The 18,138-nt window shown below is 36.8% G+C and overlaps 1 protein-coding gene across 1 annotated transcript in view; it reads right to left on the reverse strand.

Moving 5' to 3' along the window:
* MTHFD1L (methylenetetrahydrofolate dehydrogenase (NADP+ dependent) 1 like) overlaps nt 1–18,138 on the reverse strand; it is a 138,521-nt gene that overhangs the window by 73,200 nt on the left and 47,183 nt on the right. Inside the window, exons 19-20 of the mRNA XM_042862275.1 lie at nt 11,935–12,003; nt 6,765–6,876 (exon numbers count right to left, since the gene is read on the reverse strand). Of these exons, the coding sequence (XP_042718209.1) occupies nt 6,765–6,876; nt 11,935–12,003 (181 nt within the window). The remainder of the gene's footprint in view (nt 1–6,764; nt 6,877–11,934; nt 12,004–18,138) is intronic.

Raw genomic sequence — 18,138 nt, forward strand, 5'->3', positions numbered from 1 at the left:
CCCTTTTTGCTGTTTTTGTCATTGTGATTGATTTGTTTTTGTTGTTCTTTTGTTTTTTTATTTTTATTTTTTTTTTTTTTGGTCTTTGTTTATTGGTATTTCCTCTTCCTTCTTAGAAAGACTGTCAACATACACTCTCACAAGAATAAACAAAGATTGAAAGAACCTTGTCCTTGTGGCACCTGAAGGGCAAAAAGTTGGAATGGGTTCTGTAATCTAGTCCCCACCATTCCTGGGTGCAATTCAAGACACCCCTCTCTGAGAAAAATCTTCATCCATAGCAAGGCATCTGAAACATCGGCAACCAGAACAAATTCCATTTCATTGCTGTTTTGTACTTTTCCTCTGCTTTCCCCATATGGGACATGCCTTATGCAAACTTGCAGAACTCCACACCCCTTCATCTCCTTGCAAACTACAGTAAGCTTTTTTCCCTAAGAAACTATCTCAAAAAAGAAAATCGCTGGTTGAGCAGGATGGCAACACAACTGTGAAAAAGGCACATTTCCCTGTGCTTTGCCAACTGCCTGTCAGAAGACACTTGTCACTTCTTGCCTTGGAGTAACCGGAAAACATATCACGAAGGGTGCCAGTAAAAACCTCAGTCACAATTCACACCAGGCTTATCCTTAGGCATCCACCAACTTATGTGGATCAGCCACGTGTTTGTCTTTACTCGTTGACACTCCTAGATCTGAAGACAGCAATAAAGAACAACTTATTTCTTCCCTAAGTTAACAACATGAAAGAAAAAAATAAGTGACTCAGCTGCTCAGCAGTAACACAGGACTCTGCTTAAATGTTCAGCTCTCCTTCCTAAATATTTTGCTGAGATCCCAATTGCCGTCAAAATTTAACAATGAGGCTGAATCAAAAGCGAAAGAATTAGAATCAGTTTAACAGCCTAGGCAAGCCCGGTTGGTGACTGTCAAGACAGATATGCACAGCGTCAGATATGCACATGCTGCAGTCCTCCATAACATCTTTACCCAAGCTATGCAGCCACTTTGATGGGACATTCACACTTGCAGCAGTGACAGGAGATGGAATGGACAAGCTGAGCTACAATGGCTGCTCTGAAAGCAACGCTTCCAATTTTATTATGCTGGCCTGTGACATCAGAGGCGGATGCTGGTGGTATGGCAATAGAGGTGGCCCCTCCTCCAATATTCTGCTACATTTTGTTGTTATGCAACAGATGGCAGCAGAGGTGCAGACAAAATGATGTCTGACATTGAAGTGCAGATGAAGCGAAGGTATGTCACTGAATTTCTCCATGTGGAAAACACAACACCCATTGACATCCATCAACATTTCCCGAACAGTTATGGAGACCAAAGCATGACTGAGCACACTGAAGCAGTAAGTGGAACATTTCAGCAGTGGCAACAGCAACACGGAATACAAGCCACATGCTAGACAGTCATGCATAGCAATGTCACACTATGAAATAGCATCTTGAACAGCTTATCTGCACAAGTTAGCAGAATACAACCGAGGAACCATGTACAGAGCTGAATATCAGCTTAAATGCACTCAAAATAAGATGTGTAATATTGCAAAGTTTGTGCCAGGTGGGTCCCACAAATACTCACACAGGAACAGAAAGAACACCATATGCAAGTTTGTCAGGACATACAGAACTAATACAAGGCTGAAGGTGACAGTTTCCCAGATTGCATCACTACTGGTGATGCGATGTGTCACCACTATGAGACAGATTCAAAATGACAATCTACTGGAGTAACATCATGTGAATTTTAGATTCATCAAAGAAAAAGTTCAAGATGTACCCCTCAGCAGGTAAAGTGATGTGCATTGTCCTTTGGGATAAGAAAGGGGGGTGATCCTTTTGGATTTCCTGGAACTCAGACAAACCATCAACTCTGAATGCTACATCATGGCACTGATCAAGATGAAAGGTAAAACTTCCACAGCCAGGTAAGAGAAGACAACCTTCCTCTTGCAACTTGATAGTGCCAGGCCTCATACCAGTTTGAAGACTGTGCAGGTCTCTGCCATTCTTGGCTGTACTATCCTACCACATCCATCATATAGTCCAGACTTGGCATCTTCTGACTTCTGTTTAAGCTGTTGAGAAATGGACTGCATAGGCAATATTTTTCTAGCAACAATGCCATCATAGCACTGGAATAGATTTTTTTTTATAAGTGTGGCATGCAGTTCATTGCTGGCAAAAATGTATAGCTAATGATGGTGGCTGTTGAAAAACAGTGTTTTGTAGCTGAAAATTTGCTCTATCAAATAATCTTATTGTACTCTTTGCAGCTGGTGTAGTTTCCATGGCAATAAGTAGAAGGCACTACATTTGAAGTGACCTAGGTATGAGGCTTCGGCTTGTTTGAAATTAATGAGGGACTGTGATTTCCCTTGGATACCTGACTCCAAAGCAGGGAATGCTTTCCATTAGAGAGAACTCACAACAGTGCTCAGCAGTTGCACTTTGTTTAGATTTTTATAAACCAGACTTGTACAACACTATTCACTGACAATATTCAAAAGGCACAGCATATTGCATGTTCAGCTGCACAGTGAGCAGAGAATTAGGCAAGGTAGGGCAAGAAAAAGTCAGATTTAAAAATAAATTTTAAATGAGCATTTTTGGAAAGAAGCTTTTTTTTTTTTTTTTTTTTTGCCTTGGTAGTGAAATGCGGTCACACATACAGTTGGACCTACAGAACTGAGGCCAGGGTCTCACTGCAGGCCATCCCACCTCACCCCTCCCCTGCACCAGCTCTGGTGTTTTTGTGACTCTAGGCTGAACTGCTGCTGTGTTAAGTCAGCAGAAATTGAAGCCAACAAAAAGGGCAATAGGTTTATGCTGCCAGGAAGTAAAGAAAAAAGTGGTTGAGGACAGGCTGAGAAAGGAGACAGGCTGTTGAAGCCATGCAGGCTCTGTCTGATTAGCTATTGCATCTACAGCAGCTTTACTGGTACCTCATCGTTCCAAACGAGGCTATAATTTTACAAACATATATTTCAATAAAAATGCCATCTTACGTAATATTGTCTCACTTTGCTTCTGCTGCATGTACAACTGTTTGCCCAGTCATTATCTGGGAAAAGAAGGACAGGAAGGTTTTGTTCTTGTCATTGCTTTCAATCAAGATCAGTTCTCCAGTCTAGCTTATCAAGTGGCCACACAAACAGATGTGCTGGCAAAAGTGAGGGGTTGCACAGGACTGGAAACAAGCAGCTGGAGGAGGGAGGCTGTTAAACCAGCAGGGAAAACAATATATGCATTGGTGAAACTGGTGCAAATTCAGACCACATAAAAGAGAGCAATATGGCCTACAGAGTTTGTAGAGTTCTGCTCTAAAGTAATTATGCTATAAATAAAATGTAAAATAATTAAAAATCCATCTCACATGAATGAACTTGCATTTTTAGATTAAAGTACTTATTCTACTTTAAAAAAAAAAAAAAAAAAAAGATTTGATTTCTGTCACACATTTCTCATGTTTCTCCTTTGGATGCAGCTACACAAGGCTGAGACCTAAGCTCATAGCTCATGGTCCCCAAAATGTCTCTCCTGACCATGCAAGTCCTGCCACTTACCTTAAGTTATTCCCAATGCTTCTTGGATTCTTTAACAAGATCATGTAGCTATCCTACACATGGCAAAACACAGAACTGAAATTGCTCTGCCAAGAGCCTAATGAGTATCAGATCCAATGCAGGAACAGGACTGGAATCACACAACAATTAGTTGGTGGCAAAAGAACAAAGAACAGTGAAAATCTTTATTTCTAGCAAAAGCAAGTAAGTAAACTGATTCATATAGCCAGAATCTGCAGCACAGCTGACCTGAATTCCCACCATCAGTATGAACAACAGCCTTCTTCCCAAATTACAATGGCAACACGAGGTTCGGGCACGCATTATGCTGAGCTGAGCTGGAGCACACCTAGTTGTCTTTCCAAACCTCAGTTTGGCAGGAGAGTGGGACAACATTTAATAAACCAGTAAGTGCTACGTACAGTCTCTGCCCATGTGTCCTGCCAAACTATTATTAGAAAGTGCATTTGTCAAAATGCAAATCTTCCACTAAACAAAGCCATTTACACTAGTGACTATCTGCAGAATCTATGTAGAGCATTCCAGGAACTATTGCTGTTATTAACATTTAAAAAGATCTAAAAATCATGGTCATGTTCATTGTTCAGGGGAGAGAATGTAGCCTAATTTTGGACCCAGTTTCATTAGGATTTGTGTTCTGTAGACAAAAGTCTGGAACAAGAGCCCTTTGCTATCAGCACACCAAGATTTTCAACTGCTGCAGTACATCACTTTTTCCTCAAAGAGAAAAGCTGGGGCCAAAGACAATCAAAGCCAAAAAACCCAAACCGAAACAACATTAAAGACAAACAGGTATACCAGGCAAAAGAAAAAAAAAAAGAAAAAAAAAAAAAAAAAAAGCATGAATGCATGCATGTGCTCTCAGTGCTGCAGGGAGGCACCGAATACTGAAAAATCCAAACCCAAGGCAGTACTTATTGGGCTCCAGAACCTGTAATTAGGCTCAAGACTGCTGTCAACCTACTTCCATTCAGATAAGACAAAAATAACTTCCCCACTGAAGAGATTGCTTATTGCAGAAAAAAAGTCACTCTTCTATGAAAAATGTTGGACACCTCAAGACTTTTACTTTTTACTCTGCTTCTTATAAGGCCATACACAAACTGATAAGCCTTAATGAACTACTAATTCTATTCTCATAAAATAAATGTACTCAAAATGCAGAAATGTTCTTTGAGTGGAGACTTGATTCTTAAAGGGTAAATGAGCAGACCCAACAGCAACAATGAAGGAAACAACCATTTTCCTTGAAATGAGCAGGCATTTTAAAAAAGATACACAAACGTGCAAGACATACCTGGACAACCTTGAAGACCTCATCACCTTAACTGCAATACAAAACTGACTCTAGAAACTGATATTGTTAATAATACTCTAATAAAAATTATTGCATGTACTTTGCTGCTCCACTGAAGAGTAATTCTAGGCACTGAAGACTATGGGAGATTCAAAACTTATTTCTATAAAGACCAACAGCCAGAAATAAGAAAATAGAAAACCCATAAACATTCTTTAAAAAGAAGTAAGCCCACAAGACAATAGAATATAAACAGAATTTCTACCTGTTCAACACTTCTGTTGTTACCTGGAGATCAATAAAATGACATTTTTCATTTATTTATATTTTTCCCTCCCAAAGTCAATATGACTTACAACAGGTTTAAACCTTTTATACTTCACTGGAATAATTTTTACTGCTTTCAAGTATCCTGTAAGAAGATTTATTTTCATCTTCTTGTTCTCTAGTGAGCAAGTTAGTATAAGAAATCTTTCCAATCTCTCTCTGTGAATACGTAGGCTTGACTGATTATGAGAAAAAGTTCTACAAGGCATTATATAACAACGCAAACATCTCCCTCATCCTTTCTAGAATTAGCCATGAATTTAAACATAAACAATATTTTCAAGTAATTTAGTTCTCTTTATGTAATTTAGGCTAATATGTAGGTATGCCATAAGCATACACATATATATTTCTCTTCTAGATTCAGGGCACTAGCACACAGAGCCTTCTGTTTCACATTACTGCACTTCTTCAAAAGCTTTGTTCCATAGGTGTTCAAAGAGCGATTTCAGGATTAATTTAAGTCCACCTGGCTTCTGCCTGCTCTCCCACTGTTCCTAGCTGCACAGAAAGAACCTTCTATCTCCTTTGCTTCAGTACGAGCAGTAGTGCAATTGTAGTAAGGTTCAAGAAAGCTCAACTAACTGAAAGCTGATCGCTCTTTCCCACTGTATTATGATTTGGCTCTAAGGCAATTAATTTAAATTAGGTCTGATGTGGTTTCCGTTGTCTCCTTCCCCAATCTGTCTCATATGTACATTTCTTTGATAACAGGTTAGGAAGGGAATTCAGTACGCAGATGAGAATGGCTGCAGCAGTGCAAAGGCATTACTACTGCAACGTAGCAACACCTTGTATGTTTTAAGAATTTTGAAGTTTAAAAATAAAGACTAATTTTTATAAAATTCGGTTCACTGTTCAGCACTTGAGCCACAAGTTTATTTTGCCTGCCACCACAATAGTTGGATGTGCGTGTCTACTGTTGTTCCTTCTGTAAGACTTGTGCATGCTGAATTCTTGTCATAAAAAAAGCTCACCCATTCACATGCTTTCATGGAAACATGAGGGCTTCATGGTAAAGTTTTGAAGATGAACTAACCTAATGGTTCACTGTCACCAAAATAAGGAGGTCTTACTCCTTCTTTCACTACTTCCTCTCTGTTGCTGCTCTGCACTGGCTCAGGAGCAACCAAAACCTGATTTGGCTGAGCTTACTACACTGGCAGAGAAATAACCCAACAGAAAAAGTGAATGATTTTTGTCAGTTTATCTGAAGAGGTCAGATGAATACTATCACAAAGAAGTATATTACACCTTTTTCAGTATAATGGTGCCTTCAACAGGTTTGGCTAACTCCAGAATGACAACAGGAACACTTGAGGCAAAGGGCAGGGCAAGAGAAGTGTTGTTTTTTTCCCCACATTCACCTTAAGGTTATTTAAGATTATTAGGTTTTAAAAATTCATTCCAGCATTAAATAAAGTAGCATTAGCACTTTTCATGGCTATCTTATCCTTTCACTTACACCACTGCTTGCCAACTAATCAACAAACTTGGTTTGTAAACAAAACTTGGTTTAATAAACAAAATATTTACTTACCTACAAAACCCTTTTCCCCAACTAGTTTAAGGGCAATTTTATCTGCCAAAATGGAAGAATTTCCATGGGCAATGTTAGCAAAAGGTCCAGCATGAACAAATACTGGTGTTCCCTGAATGATAAAAAATATATATTTTTCATTATGGATAGGTAAGAACACAAACTCGATAGACTTGCAAAATAATCAAGGTGATATACAAACCAAAAGCATGCAGAGCAAGAAAATGGAAACTTGGAAACTATTAAGCATATAATAAAAGTTGTTGTTCTCCCTTGCCCCACAAACACAGCAGTATTATTAAGAAAACAGGCTTTATAAACAAACAAAAAAAAAATCTATTTTCTTTCATAAATAATATTTTCTGTCATAACTTAAGTATTTCATTTATGTTTCACTACATAACTTTAGTGACATACTTAGGTTATGATAGAAAACGTATTCTAATTTCACTAACAATGAATACAAATCTCTCACAAATAACAACAACTAACACTTGTTCTTACTGCTTCCTATAGAAGCAATTACACATACAACATAGCATTCCTTTGCCACTGGCAAATAAGTTTTCAGACTTGTTCTAAGAAAATTGTTGGTTTTTTTTGTTTTTTAATTGAAAGTAGGAAGAGGGGAACATACATACATATTGGCAGAGGATGTTCTTCAGAGACTAGACAACTGAGTTAGAACCTAAAGACAATTCTGCCTCATACATGTCAGAGAAGAAATAGCGGAAAAGTAGCAGAAAAAAGTAAATAAACCAGAAATCGTGCCCTGTAACAAGAACGGTATAGATTACTACTGTCACAACACACCTATGTCAGTGTTTAGTTTGTTTTTGTTTTTTGTCTGATAATGATTATATACTGCAAAATCTATAGGGTTTTATGCATTTACACAAAAATTTAACTTGAACTAGGTACACTTTCAACATCTTATAACATTTGGGCATTAATCTAACAGGAGGTACAGTGCAAAATACAAAATTATCTCTATCTCAAAGAGCTTGTAACTTAATTAAATAAAATGCTACCCTGCTCTCTACCAACCTAAGCCTATCCTTCCTCAGATTTTACTTCTACCTTAATACAATACTTACCCTCATCTCATTCAACTAAATAATATTGCAGTTTTCCAGTACTAGATAGAAATCCACAGGATTTATTCTCATGTTTTATCATTCAAGAAGTAACATTAAACATTAGGAATTCTTAATTTCTTGTGGCAAGCAATTGCAGTGCCATTCGCATTACAACCTAGCACATACATCCAGCAGAGGCAGCACATGGAAGCAGAAGCACAAGTGATGAAAGGGCAGCCCAGTTCATCCCTCAGCAGCTATACAGAGAGGGGCCAGAAGGGCCACAACATCTCTAGCACAATTGTTCTTCCACAATTTCAATCACACAACATGGATGGGGAGAGATTTAGATTGTGAGATCCAACATCTGGAATACCAGTAACAGAGACCCCTTGCCACATAGTTGAAATCAAAACACACTTCTAAACTACTGACATGGAAATAAGTCGTTTTACATAGTAATCCTGGAAGGAGAATAATCTAGGTACTTAAGAGAGTGAACTCCAGCAGAGCCCCAGGATCCTCCAGCACAGCCTGGAATAGAGACAACAGCATCTTCCCCAGCCAACTTCAGTCACTGTTTATCAGTCCAGCCACCTCACTTATTTTCTTTACATTCTTAATATGCTATGGCAGGAAACAAAGAATGGCACAAGGGTGCATTCTGCTGACTGTTCTCAGAACAGGAAATTTTATTATCCAAGTTTTAGTACAAGAAAATAAACTCTGATTGTCAATAAATATCTGAAGTTATCTGGCAGCTAGAAGGATGTTTATAAAACTTTCTACCATCCTTACTGTGAGTGGCACGTTCAATGTAACATGAGGAGACCATCGCAGAGCAGCCAGACTGCATCTACAAAGACTTGTCTCATACAGCAGCTGCTCTGTTACGCATGATATAAATAAAGGCTAAACATTATGGGATCAGCTCACAAAGGAACAAATCTGTCATGACAAATGTGGATAAACACTACAAAATCATTATGTGCAATTCAAACAAAGTAATCTCAGTTCTTCAATACTAGATACAAGTTCTGCTGAAGCCAACATTTATTGTAGGTGGAGTCTATAACACTGAGCTAACATTTCCCTTATTTTTCATTTGGAGGTTTTCCTGTCATTCTTGCTTATAAAACACAGTCAACCACTAATTCCTTGAGGTGGCATTTCTGCTGACAGAATAAAAGGGTCATGACAGAAGTCAACTGAGCAAGAAACATCTTCAAAAAGAGCAAATTAAAATACACTTATCAATTAATGTATAAAGACAAATAAACAAACACACACAAACAAAACATTCACACCAGTTCCACACAGGACTCCTATTCAGTCACTTTTGAATTTTCAACTTCCAGAGCTCTTCTCCAGTGTACGCAAAAGCTTCAAAGCTAGTGGACATCTGCTGAGTAGGTCACTCTTCTCCCTCTTTCAGAGGTTCTTAGAAGCAATTCCTCACACCACCACACCTCAACAGCATACCAATACAAAAGCTCCTGATCAGATTGTAGCTTTCTCAATAACAGCTACTTGCACCCACAGCCACTAATACTTACAGTATACAAAATTCACTGTCAATATCAGCTAGAAGTCATCCAGAAGCCTTCCTGCTGCCCCTCCTCAGGCAGCCTTTTTGCCATTTCCCAACATCAAAGTGGATCTGCCTTGCTGAAGTTTCATCCCTAACTTGCAGAACAGGCTCATGGCATAGTCTGAGCTATGTTTGTGTTCTGTGTAATTACATTATTTTGTTTTTTTTCACCATTTCTGTGCTGCAGATACTGAATGTCCTTATCACTGTTTCACAGGATTTCTGATGTTACTGCTATCACCTCCAGTGTTGGTGGTAAAGGTCTTTACACTTACAGTAAGAAGTTGCTTTCCCCTGAAGGAAGCAGGATTATGTTTCCCAGTTACTTGCAATTGTTACATGTTTGGAAACTTGAAATTCCTCTTCTTTTGGGTGCTGCTTATTAGGATTATTTCAAATGTAGTTTGGGCTTCACATCTCCTCATTTTGATTTGTGAAAAAAATGACTTGTAATTCACACATATAAGAAAGAAATGTTCCTTACAACAAAAGGGATATTATTACATCTATCACCTCAGAGTACGTTAGGGTTGGCCTGGTTTAAAATCTCTCATTCTGGAAGATTCTAAACATCCCTTTTCTTTTTTGGAAAAATTAGTTAACAAATTAGCTACTCGAGCTGTTAACAAAAAATAATGAGAGCTGTTTAGTCACAAAATGGAACATGAAACAAGCTCAAAACTCAAGAATAGCAACAATGCTTGAGCAGTAAGAATAGACCATTGTAGCTCTACACCCAAGCAACACCACAGTCCAAGAGGCATGTACCACCTAAAGTACAGCATTATCTTCAAAAAGATTTAGACAAGCTGGAGCTTTTTGTTCTCAGATAGATGACTAATATTAGTCTGCAAGCCAGCAGTATTAAAAGGGTGAAAAAAAGTCCTCAAATGGAAGGAGTGTGAAGCAGTCTTCTGAGCTGGTGGTAGTTTTAAAAATAACTCCGTAAGAATAATTTTGGGGAAAAATATCCTTGGATACTGCAGTCACGGTGCTCCTAACAAGCAATAGTGCTTCATGAAAGCTGGCAAATGTTTCAGCCTACCATAGGTCAAACCAGGAAAGAGTACCACATAAATGGCAGAAATTTTTAATTGCATTGAAATGTGAATATAAAGAAATAGAGAGGAAAAAAAAAAAAAAAAAAAAAAAAAGCATGCAAGTGCCAGAACAAAATGCCTATCAATTTAAATAAACTCTTCTTAACAATGGTAATTGTTTTTTAGAATGCTATAAAAAAACCAGTATTTTCTAACAGGTATGTTAAGTGCAATTAGAGAAGCTACTCTGTCAGTGATGCTTAGCACACAATATGTTATCTTGGTGGTGATTTAATACATATTTCTGGCCATTACATTTTGAATTCTATTTGACCTCCAGTTGATTTTGGTGAATTTTTTTGTATTAACTTCTGACACATGTATATGCTTCATGCAGACACATGAAAGAACAGATGTTTTTTGCAGAAGAAACAAGTTAGGATGCCTATAGCAAAGCAACGCATACTATGATCTAAATTCTGATACTCCCTGAGAATAGCAAGTTGTCACTATCCAAACACAAAAGCAAAAATGTAGTTATGACTTTGATATGTTGTAAAAAGAGATTTATCATCTAGGGACTGTGCAAGTGTGATATTTTCCACACTCTACAACTCCTCACTGTACAAAGAACGGTGTGAGATATTCCAGCTATGTAATTTTGATAGTCAAAATTTCAATAAAATACATTAACTTCTCTCTAAATGTATTTGTTTCCAAATCTTCTCTATTATTTCCCCATATTTCTCTCTTCCTGACTCCACAAATGTCATTCATTGTTCAGTGTACTATTGAAAAAGCCAACACTAAACTACCAGTCACTAAGTCAAGCGGCACTAATTCTGCTTTCTTTGAGCTGCTGGAAGACAGCTCGCTACGATAAGCATAAATAATTCCTTTTACAGAGCAAGGGCTTTATTTAATCCCTGAAGGTGCTAAGGTTGGAAAGAGTGGCTGTTAGCCCTCTTTTGAAAACCTCTAAACAGACGGAAGGACTCTTCCACATTTCTAAATGGTGCAAAATATAACTCTGAATAGAATGGCCTAATGATAGGATGTGGGGACTATCATGGGAACATACATGTAAAGCAAACATAAAAAGGAAACTTTTACAGAAGAGGAAGATGGGAAATAGATGGAAGTCTATGACTCAGAAGTCCACCTTGCTTTCCAGTGTGCTTAGAAGCACTTCAGCAATGTACTGCAGCTTGTTTGCAGTTCTAAGCAAAATTATGACAAAAGCCAGAGTCTCAAACAAAGGAATTTTTTTTTTAAAAAAAGGACTCAAAAGGTATAAATGCAACTAGAGTTATCAGTTAACAAACATTTGCTAAAATGCCATTATAGAGATGACCCTGGCTTGACCTTGAAAGTTAAGTGCGGTCACTGGAGGGAAGTACTGCAAGGACAGTGTGGAATTTGAAAGCTGGAGAAGGGCGGACACTGCAAGCCATACTCACCTCTAATGTTTGCATTAGTGTTGGCTTAATTGCATCTTTCATCAAAACTGCCAAGGCACCTGTTACTCCCTAAAAAAAAAAAAAAAAAAAAAAAAAAAAAAAAAAAAAAAAAAGGGTTCACATTTTAAGGAAATCAGTTTTAAAGTGCAATGTTTCTGAGCTACGCTTGAGAGTATAGTAAAAACAGGAAAACAAACAACAACTTACAGTCCAAAGGAGAAAGCGTGCTCACAAATTATAATGGCTAAGTAGTATTAGTGTTTCCTAACATGTATATTTAGTAGTTACCTCAAGATTTCCAGCATATCGCATTACAGTGCCAGAAACAGTAGTGATTGTACTCTGGGTACAATCTGGGTAAAAGACAAAAGATTAATATTCTTCAGAAACAGAATATTAAGTGATCAGCATAAAGATATTCACAGGAAAAAGAAAATCAAGTGGAAGCAAAGGCCTCTGAGATTTGAGAAAACAAGATGACAATAACTTAATAAAATTGCTCAAAAAAAACGACAGATGTGTTTCTTTCAAGACAGAATCAATAGTGTGAATCAATAGCTAGCAACAACCAGAAAGTTGTTGCTAGCTATTGATTACAAGATCTTACAAGAAAACTTGTAAGACCTGTATGTGTAATAGACACAGGAAGAAAGCAGGCAGAGAATAGATTGCAAATGCATTCTAAGATCAAAAATTAGAGGTGCCTCATTGTGATGACAAGAGGACAAAGGGACCTGAAGGAATTACTGTGTTCTAGTTTTAAAAAACATCTTATTCTTCCCTAAAAATTTTGCTGGATATTAAGTATAAATTTCACATTGAATAATTTTAAAAGAGAAAATCATGACATCCTCATACAGCATTTACACTAAAACTCAAAGTCCATTTTATTAAAAAATAAATAAATTGAATATGCACAGCACTATCAAACTACAAGCAGAGTGCTATCTAGAAACTAGAAAACATACATTCCTATTTATTCTTAAATTATTTACATTCTGATAAGAGAACTTGTTTTTGAAAGAACTCAATCATGGATAGAAAAAACAAAAAGTAGCAGTTTTACAAGGAGTAACTCAAAGGTTTGCCAGAGAACAAAAAATCATTTTAATACATTATTATATTGAAAAGAAACATTAAAGCCAAATAAACATAAAAGCCGCCATGAAGTATTTAAAATTAAGGTTGAAAACCATGAATCTGTTATCTGAGTAGCCTAACTGTATATATATAACTAATATATATAGCTAATAATATAACTAATATACTATATAACTATAATAATCTAACTAACATAACTAATAAATATAATAATAACTAATAAAATACATAACTGAGGAGCCAAACTATAACCTTCAAAGAATAGCAACAAAAATAGTGTCTGTGCTAAAATTACACTGTGTTAAAATTCTCATGACAGATGAGAGACACTAAAGTACACCATCATTACATAAATATAGCATTTCTACATGCATTAAGATTCCCCCTAAGTATCACACCTGCACTCACACTTAACAAGAAAACGAAGGATTCTGTTTGACCTCAGATAAAAATGAATTAAAAGCAAAACAGTACAACTGACTTCTACTACAGCATAGCAAGTGTTACTTTAGAGAAAAGTTAAGGGAATGACCTTTTTCCCCCCATTTTGGAAACCCCTACCATCTGCAAACCCCAACAGATTCACAACAATGTAGTGAGAAACGGGTAGCAAAACAGTCTTGTCTTCCCTCTTCTGAATTGGAAAACAGCTGCTAGCATTGTTTCCTTTGATATCATATAATTCAGTCTCAAAAATTTTTCTAAAGTAGGCATATTTTTAGGCTACTAAATCTTAAATCTGTTTAATATAACAGCTTCCTTTATAAAAAAATGATTTCATTCACTCCTAGAATTTGAAGAACTTAGAAAATAAAACAGCAAATTTCCAGTTCCACCTTTAACAGTTTAAAATGACACAGAACAAATTTCATTAAAACCTAGATCTTAATTCTTGTAATTTATGAAAACAAGTACTTTCTCTTCACTATTTATTACAATCTGGAATTCGAATTCATGAAAAAAAACCAAACAGTTTTCAATACCTCTAATTAACAGATCTATAAAGCCTGTTGTTTTCCAGTTTTTTTTTTTTTTCTTTTTTTTTTCTTAAATCATTTCCAAGCCAGCTGATATAGCTTTCCTGAGGTCAGTGGCACAATTCTATTCCGCCACCACAAAATGAAACAATGCTTATGCTGAGTTGCTAGCAACATAGCTCTGTAACATCTAGGTGAGTTCTTCATGTTCTGTCTCACAGAAAACAGAAGCGCATACATGCACTTGTCAGGAGGTTACAGGCAATAGAAATATCTGAAGAAGTTGTTTGATTTTACTCAGTTTCCTCCCCTATCTCAGTTTTTCCAATGTCATATAGCATAAGTTACTCATTTGCCATCTGCCCGTATGCTAAAAGAGAAACAGCTGGTGATACTTTCAGTGTGTGGATACTGAAGTAGTTTACAATCTTAACATGTAAAAAGCAATTGTAATTGTAAAAGCGAATCAAATTTCAGAGGAAAAAATGCCAACAGAAAACTTTACATCAGGTCTACCAACTGGTCAATGGCAAGGTTAACTACCTGAGCAGCTAGGGATCAGCCCTAATGCTCTTCTTAGGAAACCTGCTGGAGGCTTGACAGGTGTTAACTCATGCCAGCTGTAACACCTGACTAGAAGTTTCTGTCATCTGCTTCATGCTTGCCAAGACCACCAAGCTCATTGTTCAGACAAGAATGCAAACCACACTGACTGGAGAGAAGACTATGGGGGAGAAGATGATGATGATGACAAAGATAAAGAAAAAACTAAAAGTAATGCTTTCCCCCCCTTCCTCTTCAAGTCAGTAATGACTCATATATTCTTTCCTTTGATTTCTGATAGTTTTTCACCAATCTGGTAAAACAGGGAGGCAAAAAACAAAAAAAAAAAACACAAAACAAAACAAAAAAAAACACAACTTTTTATGCATTTCCACTTTATCAAAAACTTTATTCATACTAGATATGCATCTGGACACAGCTCATTGTATCATTGTATTCCTTGCTGAAAACAAAGAAAAGCAGATGAAAAGACTTGAGTTAGTGGACATCATATCTATCTGCCTTTGTAGTTTTAAATACATTTGTGTCAACAAAAAAATTACCCTACATTTTCAAATCTGTCTGCCATAACTGTCAAAATAATTCTTCATTCCCTTCTATCTCCAGTCCTCCAAGCAACTAGCAAACAATTGCCACAGCTCATTAGATCTGATTTGCAAAAATATTTGAGGAATCAGGTTCTCTTTTCTAATTCAGAGGAGGTAGGTAAAAATTTCCTTAAAGGAATTAGACACTTAAGACACTTACACACCAATTAAGTGTGTAAGGAGCCTAAGGATCATTATCTTTCTACTAACTCACTGTTAGGAGAAAGAAGATGGACTCATTATTGAATGTAATATGGACACCTATCTCTCTTGGGTTCCCTAGTGGAACCATTATAAAGTACTTGTGTAAATAATACCCCCTTCCATGGTGCAGACATGCTCCCCAGGACAACACAAAGATCACCGAGCAAGAAGTAAATTAAAATTACATGACACAGGAAAAGCAAACTTAAATGAAAATCCACTCTTTCAAAATCACTTCCACAGGAACAGTCTCTGGAGTTTACCAAGAGTGGAAATGAAAGCCAGCAACAGACGATACGGAAGGCCACTGAAAGTAACTACTGAGAAATAAGGGTTACACAGACTGAAGGGCAAAGAAACATTGCATTTCTTTGTAAGAAAAATAACTAAGTATATATAACTTCCTTTTGTTTGAAACTACAGTCTCTAATAAAATGATAATATTTTTCTGCAGTATCAGTTCTGTAAAAAACTGAATCTTAAGCTGTAAACCAAGAAGGGCTGCAACTACTTGTGTCTAAAGTAAAGTATGTACACACTGTTTCTGTTGAACCAGTGAACAAAACATATTCAGCTGACAGATCATTTATAAAAATAAATATGAAGCTTTTTTTCTGTCTTGGAATTATTGAAATCTAACAGCATGGTACAGAAAGCAAACTGAGAAGTCTTACATGTCGCTATTCTTTTTAAAATATTTAATATTTTTCATAGCTGCTGAAATACTTATCTAGGGCATACATACCCATTTAATTTCACAGGAAGATATGGCATGTGTCCATCAAACGTCTTCTATACAGTAAGAGCCAAAAAACAATTCAGTCTTCAAAATACTGTGCAATGAACACCACATTTTGGCAAAGACTTCTATACGTTTCATTACAGAGGCCAGATATTTAATCCATTACTCTTGTGGAAGAAGTCTTCTCAACTCATGAAATATTCAATTTATCTTTTTTCTATTATCCCTAGCCGGCTGCTGCATCTGTTTTACATCTACCAATGTGTATTTTAGGTTTTACCATTGTATTATTCTAAATATATTGAATATAACGTCAAAATTAAGAGCAATTGTATTTTTGTGAAGTATAGTGCGTGTACTTCTGGAAACAAATCACAGAGAAGGGTTTAGTGGTTTCGGTTCAAATACATTTCAGTGAACTAAGGACTACTGTCAAGCATTTAAACTTATATAAATTCAACCTTGTCACATACATAAAAAGACAAACTCCAGAATTTATTTATTTTTATAGTTGTAGGTAGCATTGACTAGCCCCCATTAGTCATGTTCTGTGTGTACTTCTCATCATAAAGCTGTTCCTAAAATTTGTTATAAGCAACCACAGTTCTTTGGGCCAAAATGTTCCATACCAAACCAGCTATGGTAAATTCAAGCTTTTAATCTTGATCGTGTCTTATGAAAACATAAGCCAAAATGATTGAACTGCTCTTGGAACAAGAGTACTGGAAAAGCAAGTTATCATTCAGTTGTCTCGAGTTCTTCCCTTTATGAGTCGTAAAGGTTTGGGTTCTTTGGTCTTTGTTGTTTTTTTTTGTTTGTTTGGCCTCTTCTCTGCCTCTGATTCTGAAGAAAAATGAAAATTCAGGAGGAGAATGGCTTCACTTTGAACCTCTTATCACATCCTAAAATCTACTAAAGGTAATAAACTCCAAAAAACCAAAGCTACAGTTCACAGATATTCATTTGTGAATGCTCAGTTCTGCCTTGTCCTGTTGATAAAGCTTTGGCTGCAATACACAGTGTGCTTACAGCCTAGAATGTAGCAACAATATCTCCACTCTGCATCAGGCTTTTAGTCTGGACATCCATATTAGAAGCAAAGATGTCTTCCCCTTGATCCTAAAAGAATGAGGAGGAGACAGAACCTGAGCAATCCAAAGCATCAGGAATCAAAAGCTGAGCTTGCAGAAGGACAGTTACGTAAGGCAGCAAAAGCAGCAGAAGTAGAGTGAGTATTGAGATTAAAGTCTAGAAATAGAATGCTCAGTTGCAAGCTACTCAAACAGACTGATCACCACTAGGAATAAAGCTGAAAAATAGTTGAAGCACCGCTCTACTGAACTGAAACTTATCTTTCTGCATGTGTATGACTTATGGCATCGTATGGTCTTCATTTATACATCCCCTGCTATTGTTTCCAGAGGATTCAACTTTCTGCAGTACATTTTCACAGTTATTCATAAGCATGCTTCCCCTTACACAAAGTAACTAGTATTCAATTCGATAATTTGTCCTTTTAGGACATTTCTTAAAACCTAGTATCGTGACATCTTACTTCTTCACCAACATTAATAACTATAAGGAAGTGAACACGCAAAGATTAAACTCAGAAGTATTCACTAACTTGGGGTGCCCATTCTGTGACAACATAAAAATAATTTCTTCTGATCCCGTTCAAAGTCAGTTTTTCAACCTTCCCATAGATTTGACTTGTTTAGATCCCAGGTATTGCACCACATGGAGGAACACAGAACTCCTCCTGTACCACAAGATTCAGAGACAGCACCATACACAAACTGTGAAAAACAAAATAACAAAATTCAACTCTCTGAAAAGGCACTTTTCTGCCCTAACCATGAAACCACACTACTACTCTTCCTATAGTTTTTATCCTCACCTCTACCACATTCTGTAAGAATGTAGGAGTTTCTCCACAATTACAATCTGCACTCAAATCATCCCTACACGTAATATGAAGAGAACTTGAAGAATGCAACAACATAGCTGCAGATGGTACTAATACATATTC

The sequence above is a fragment of the Lagopus leucura genome, unplaced genomic scaffold (genome assembly GCF_019238085.1).
Source record: "Lagopus leucura isolate 7727_CA_CO unplaced genomic scaffold, USGS_WTPT01 Super-Scaffold_73, whole genome shotgun sequence".
Taxonomy (NCBI): Eukaryota; Metazoa; Chordata; class Aves; order Galliformes; family Phasianidae; genus Lagopus; species Lagopus leucura.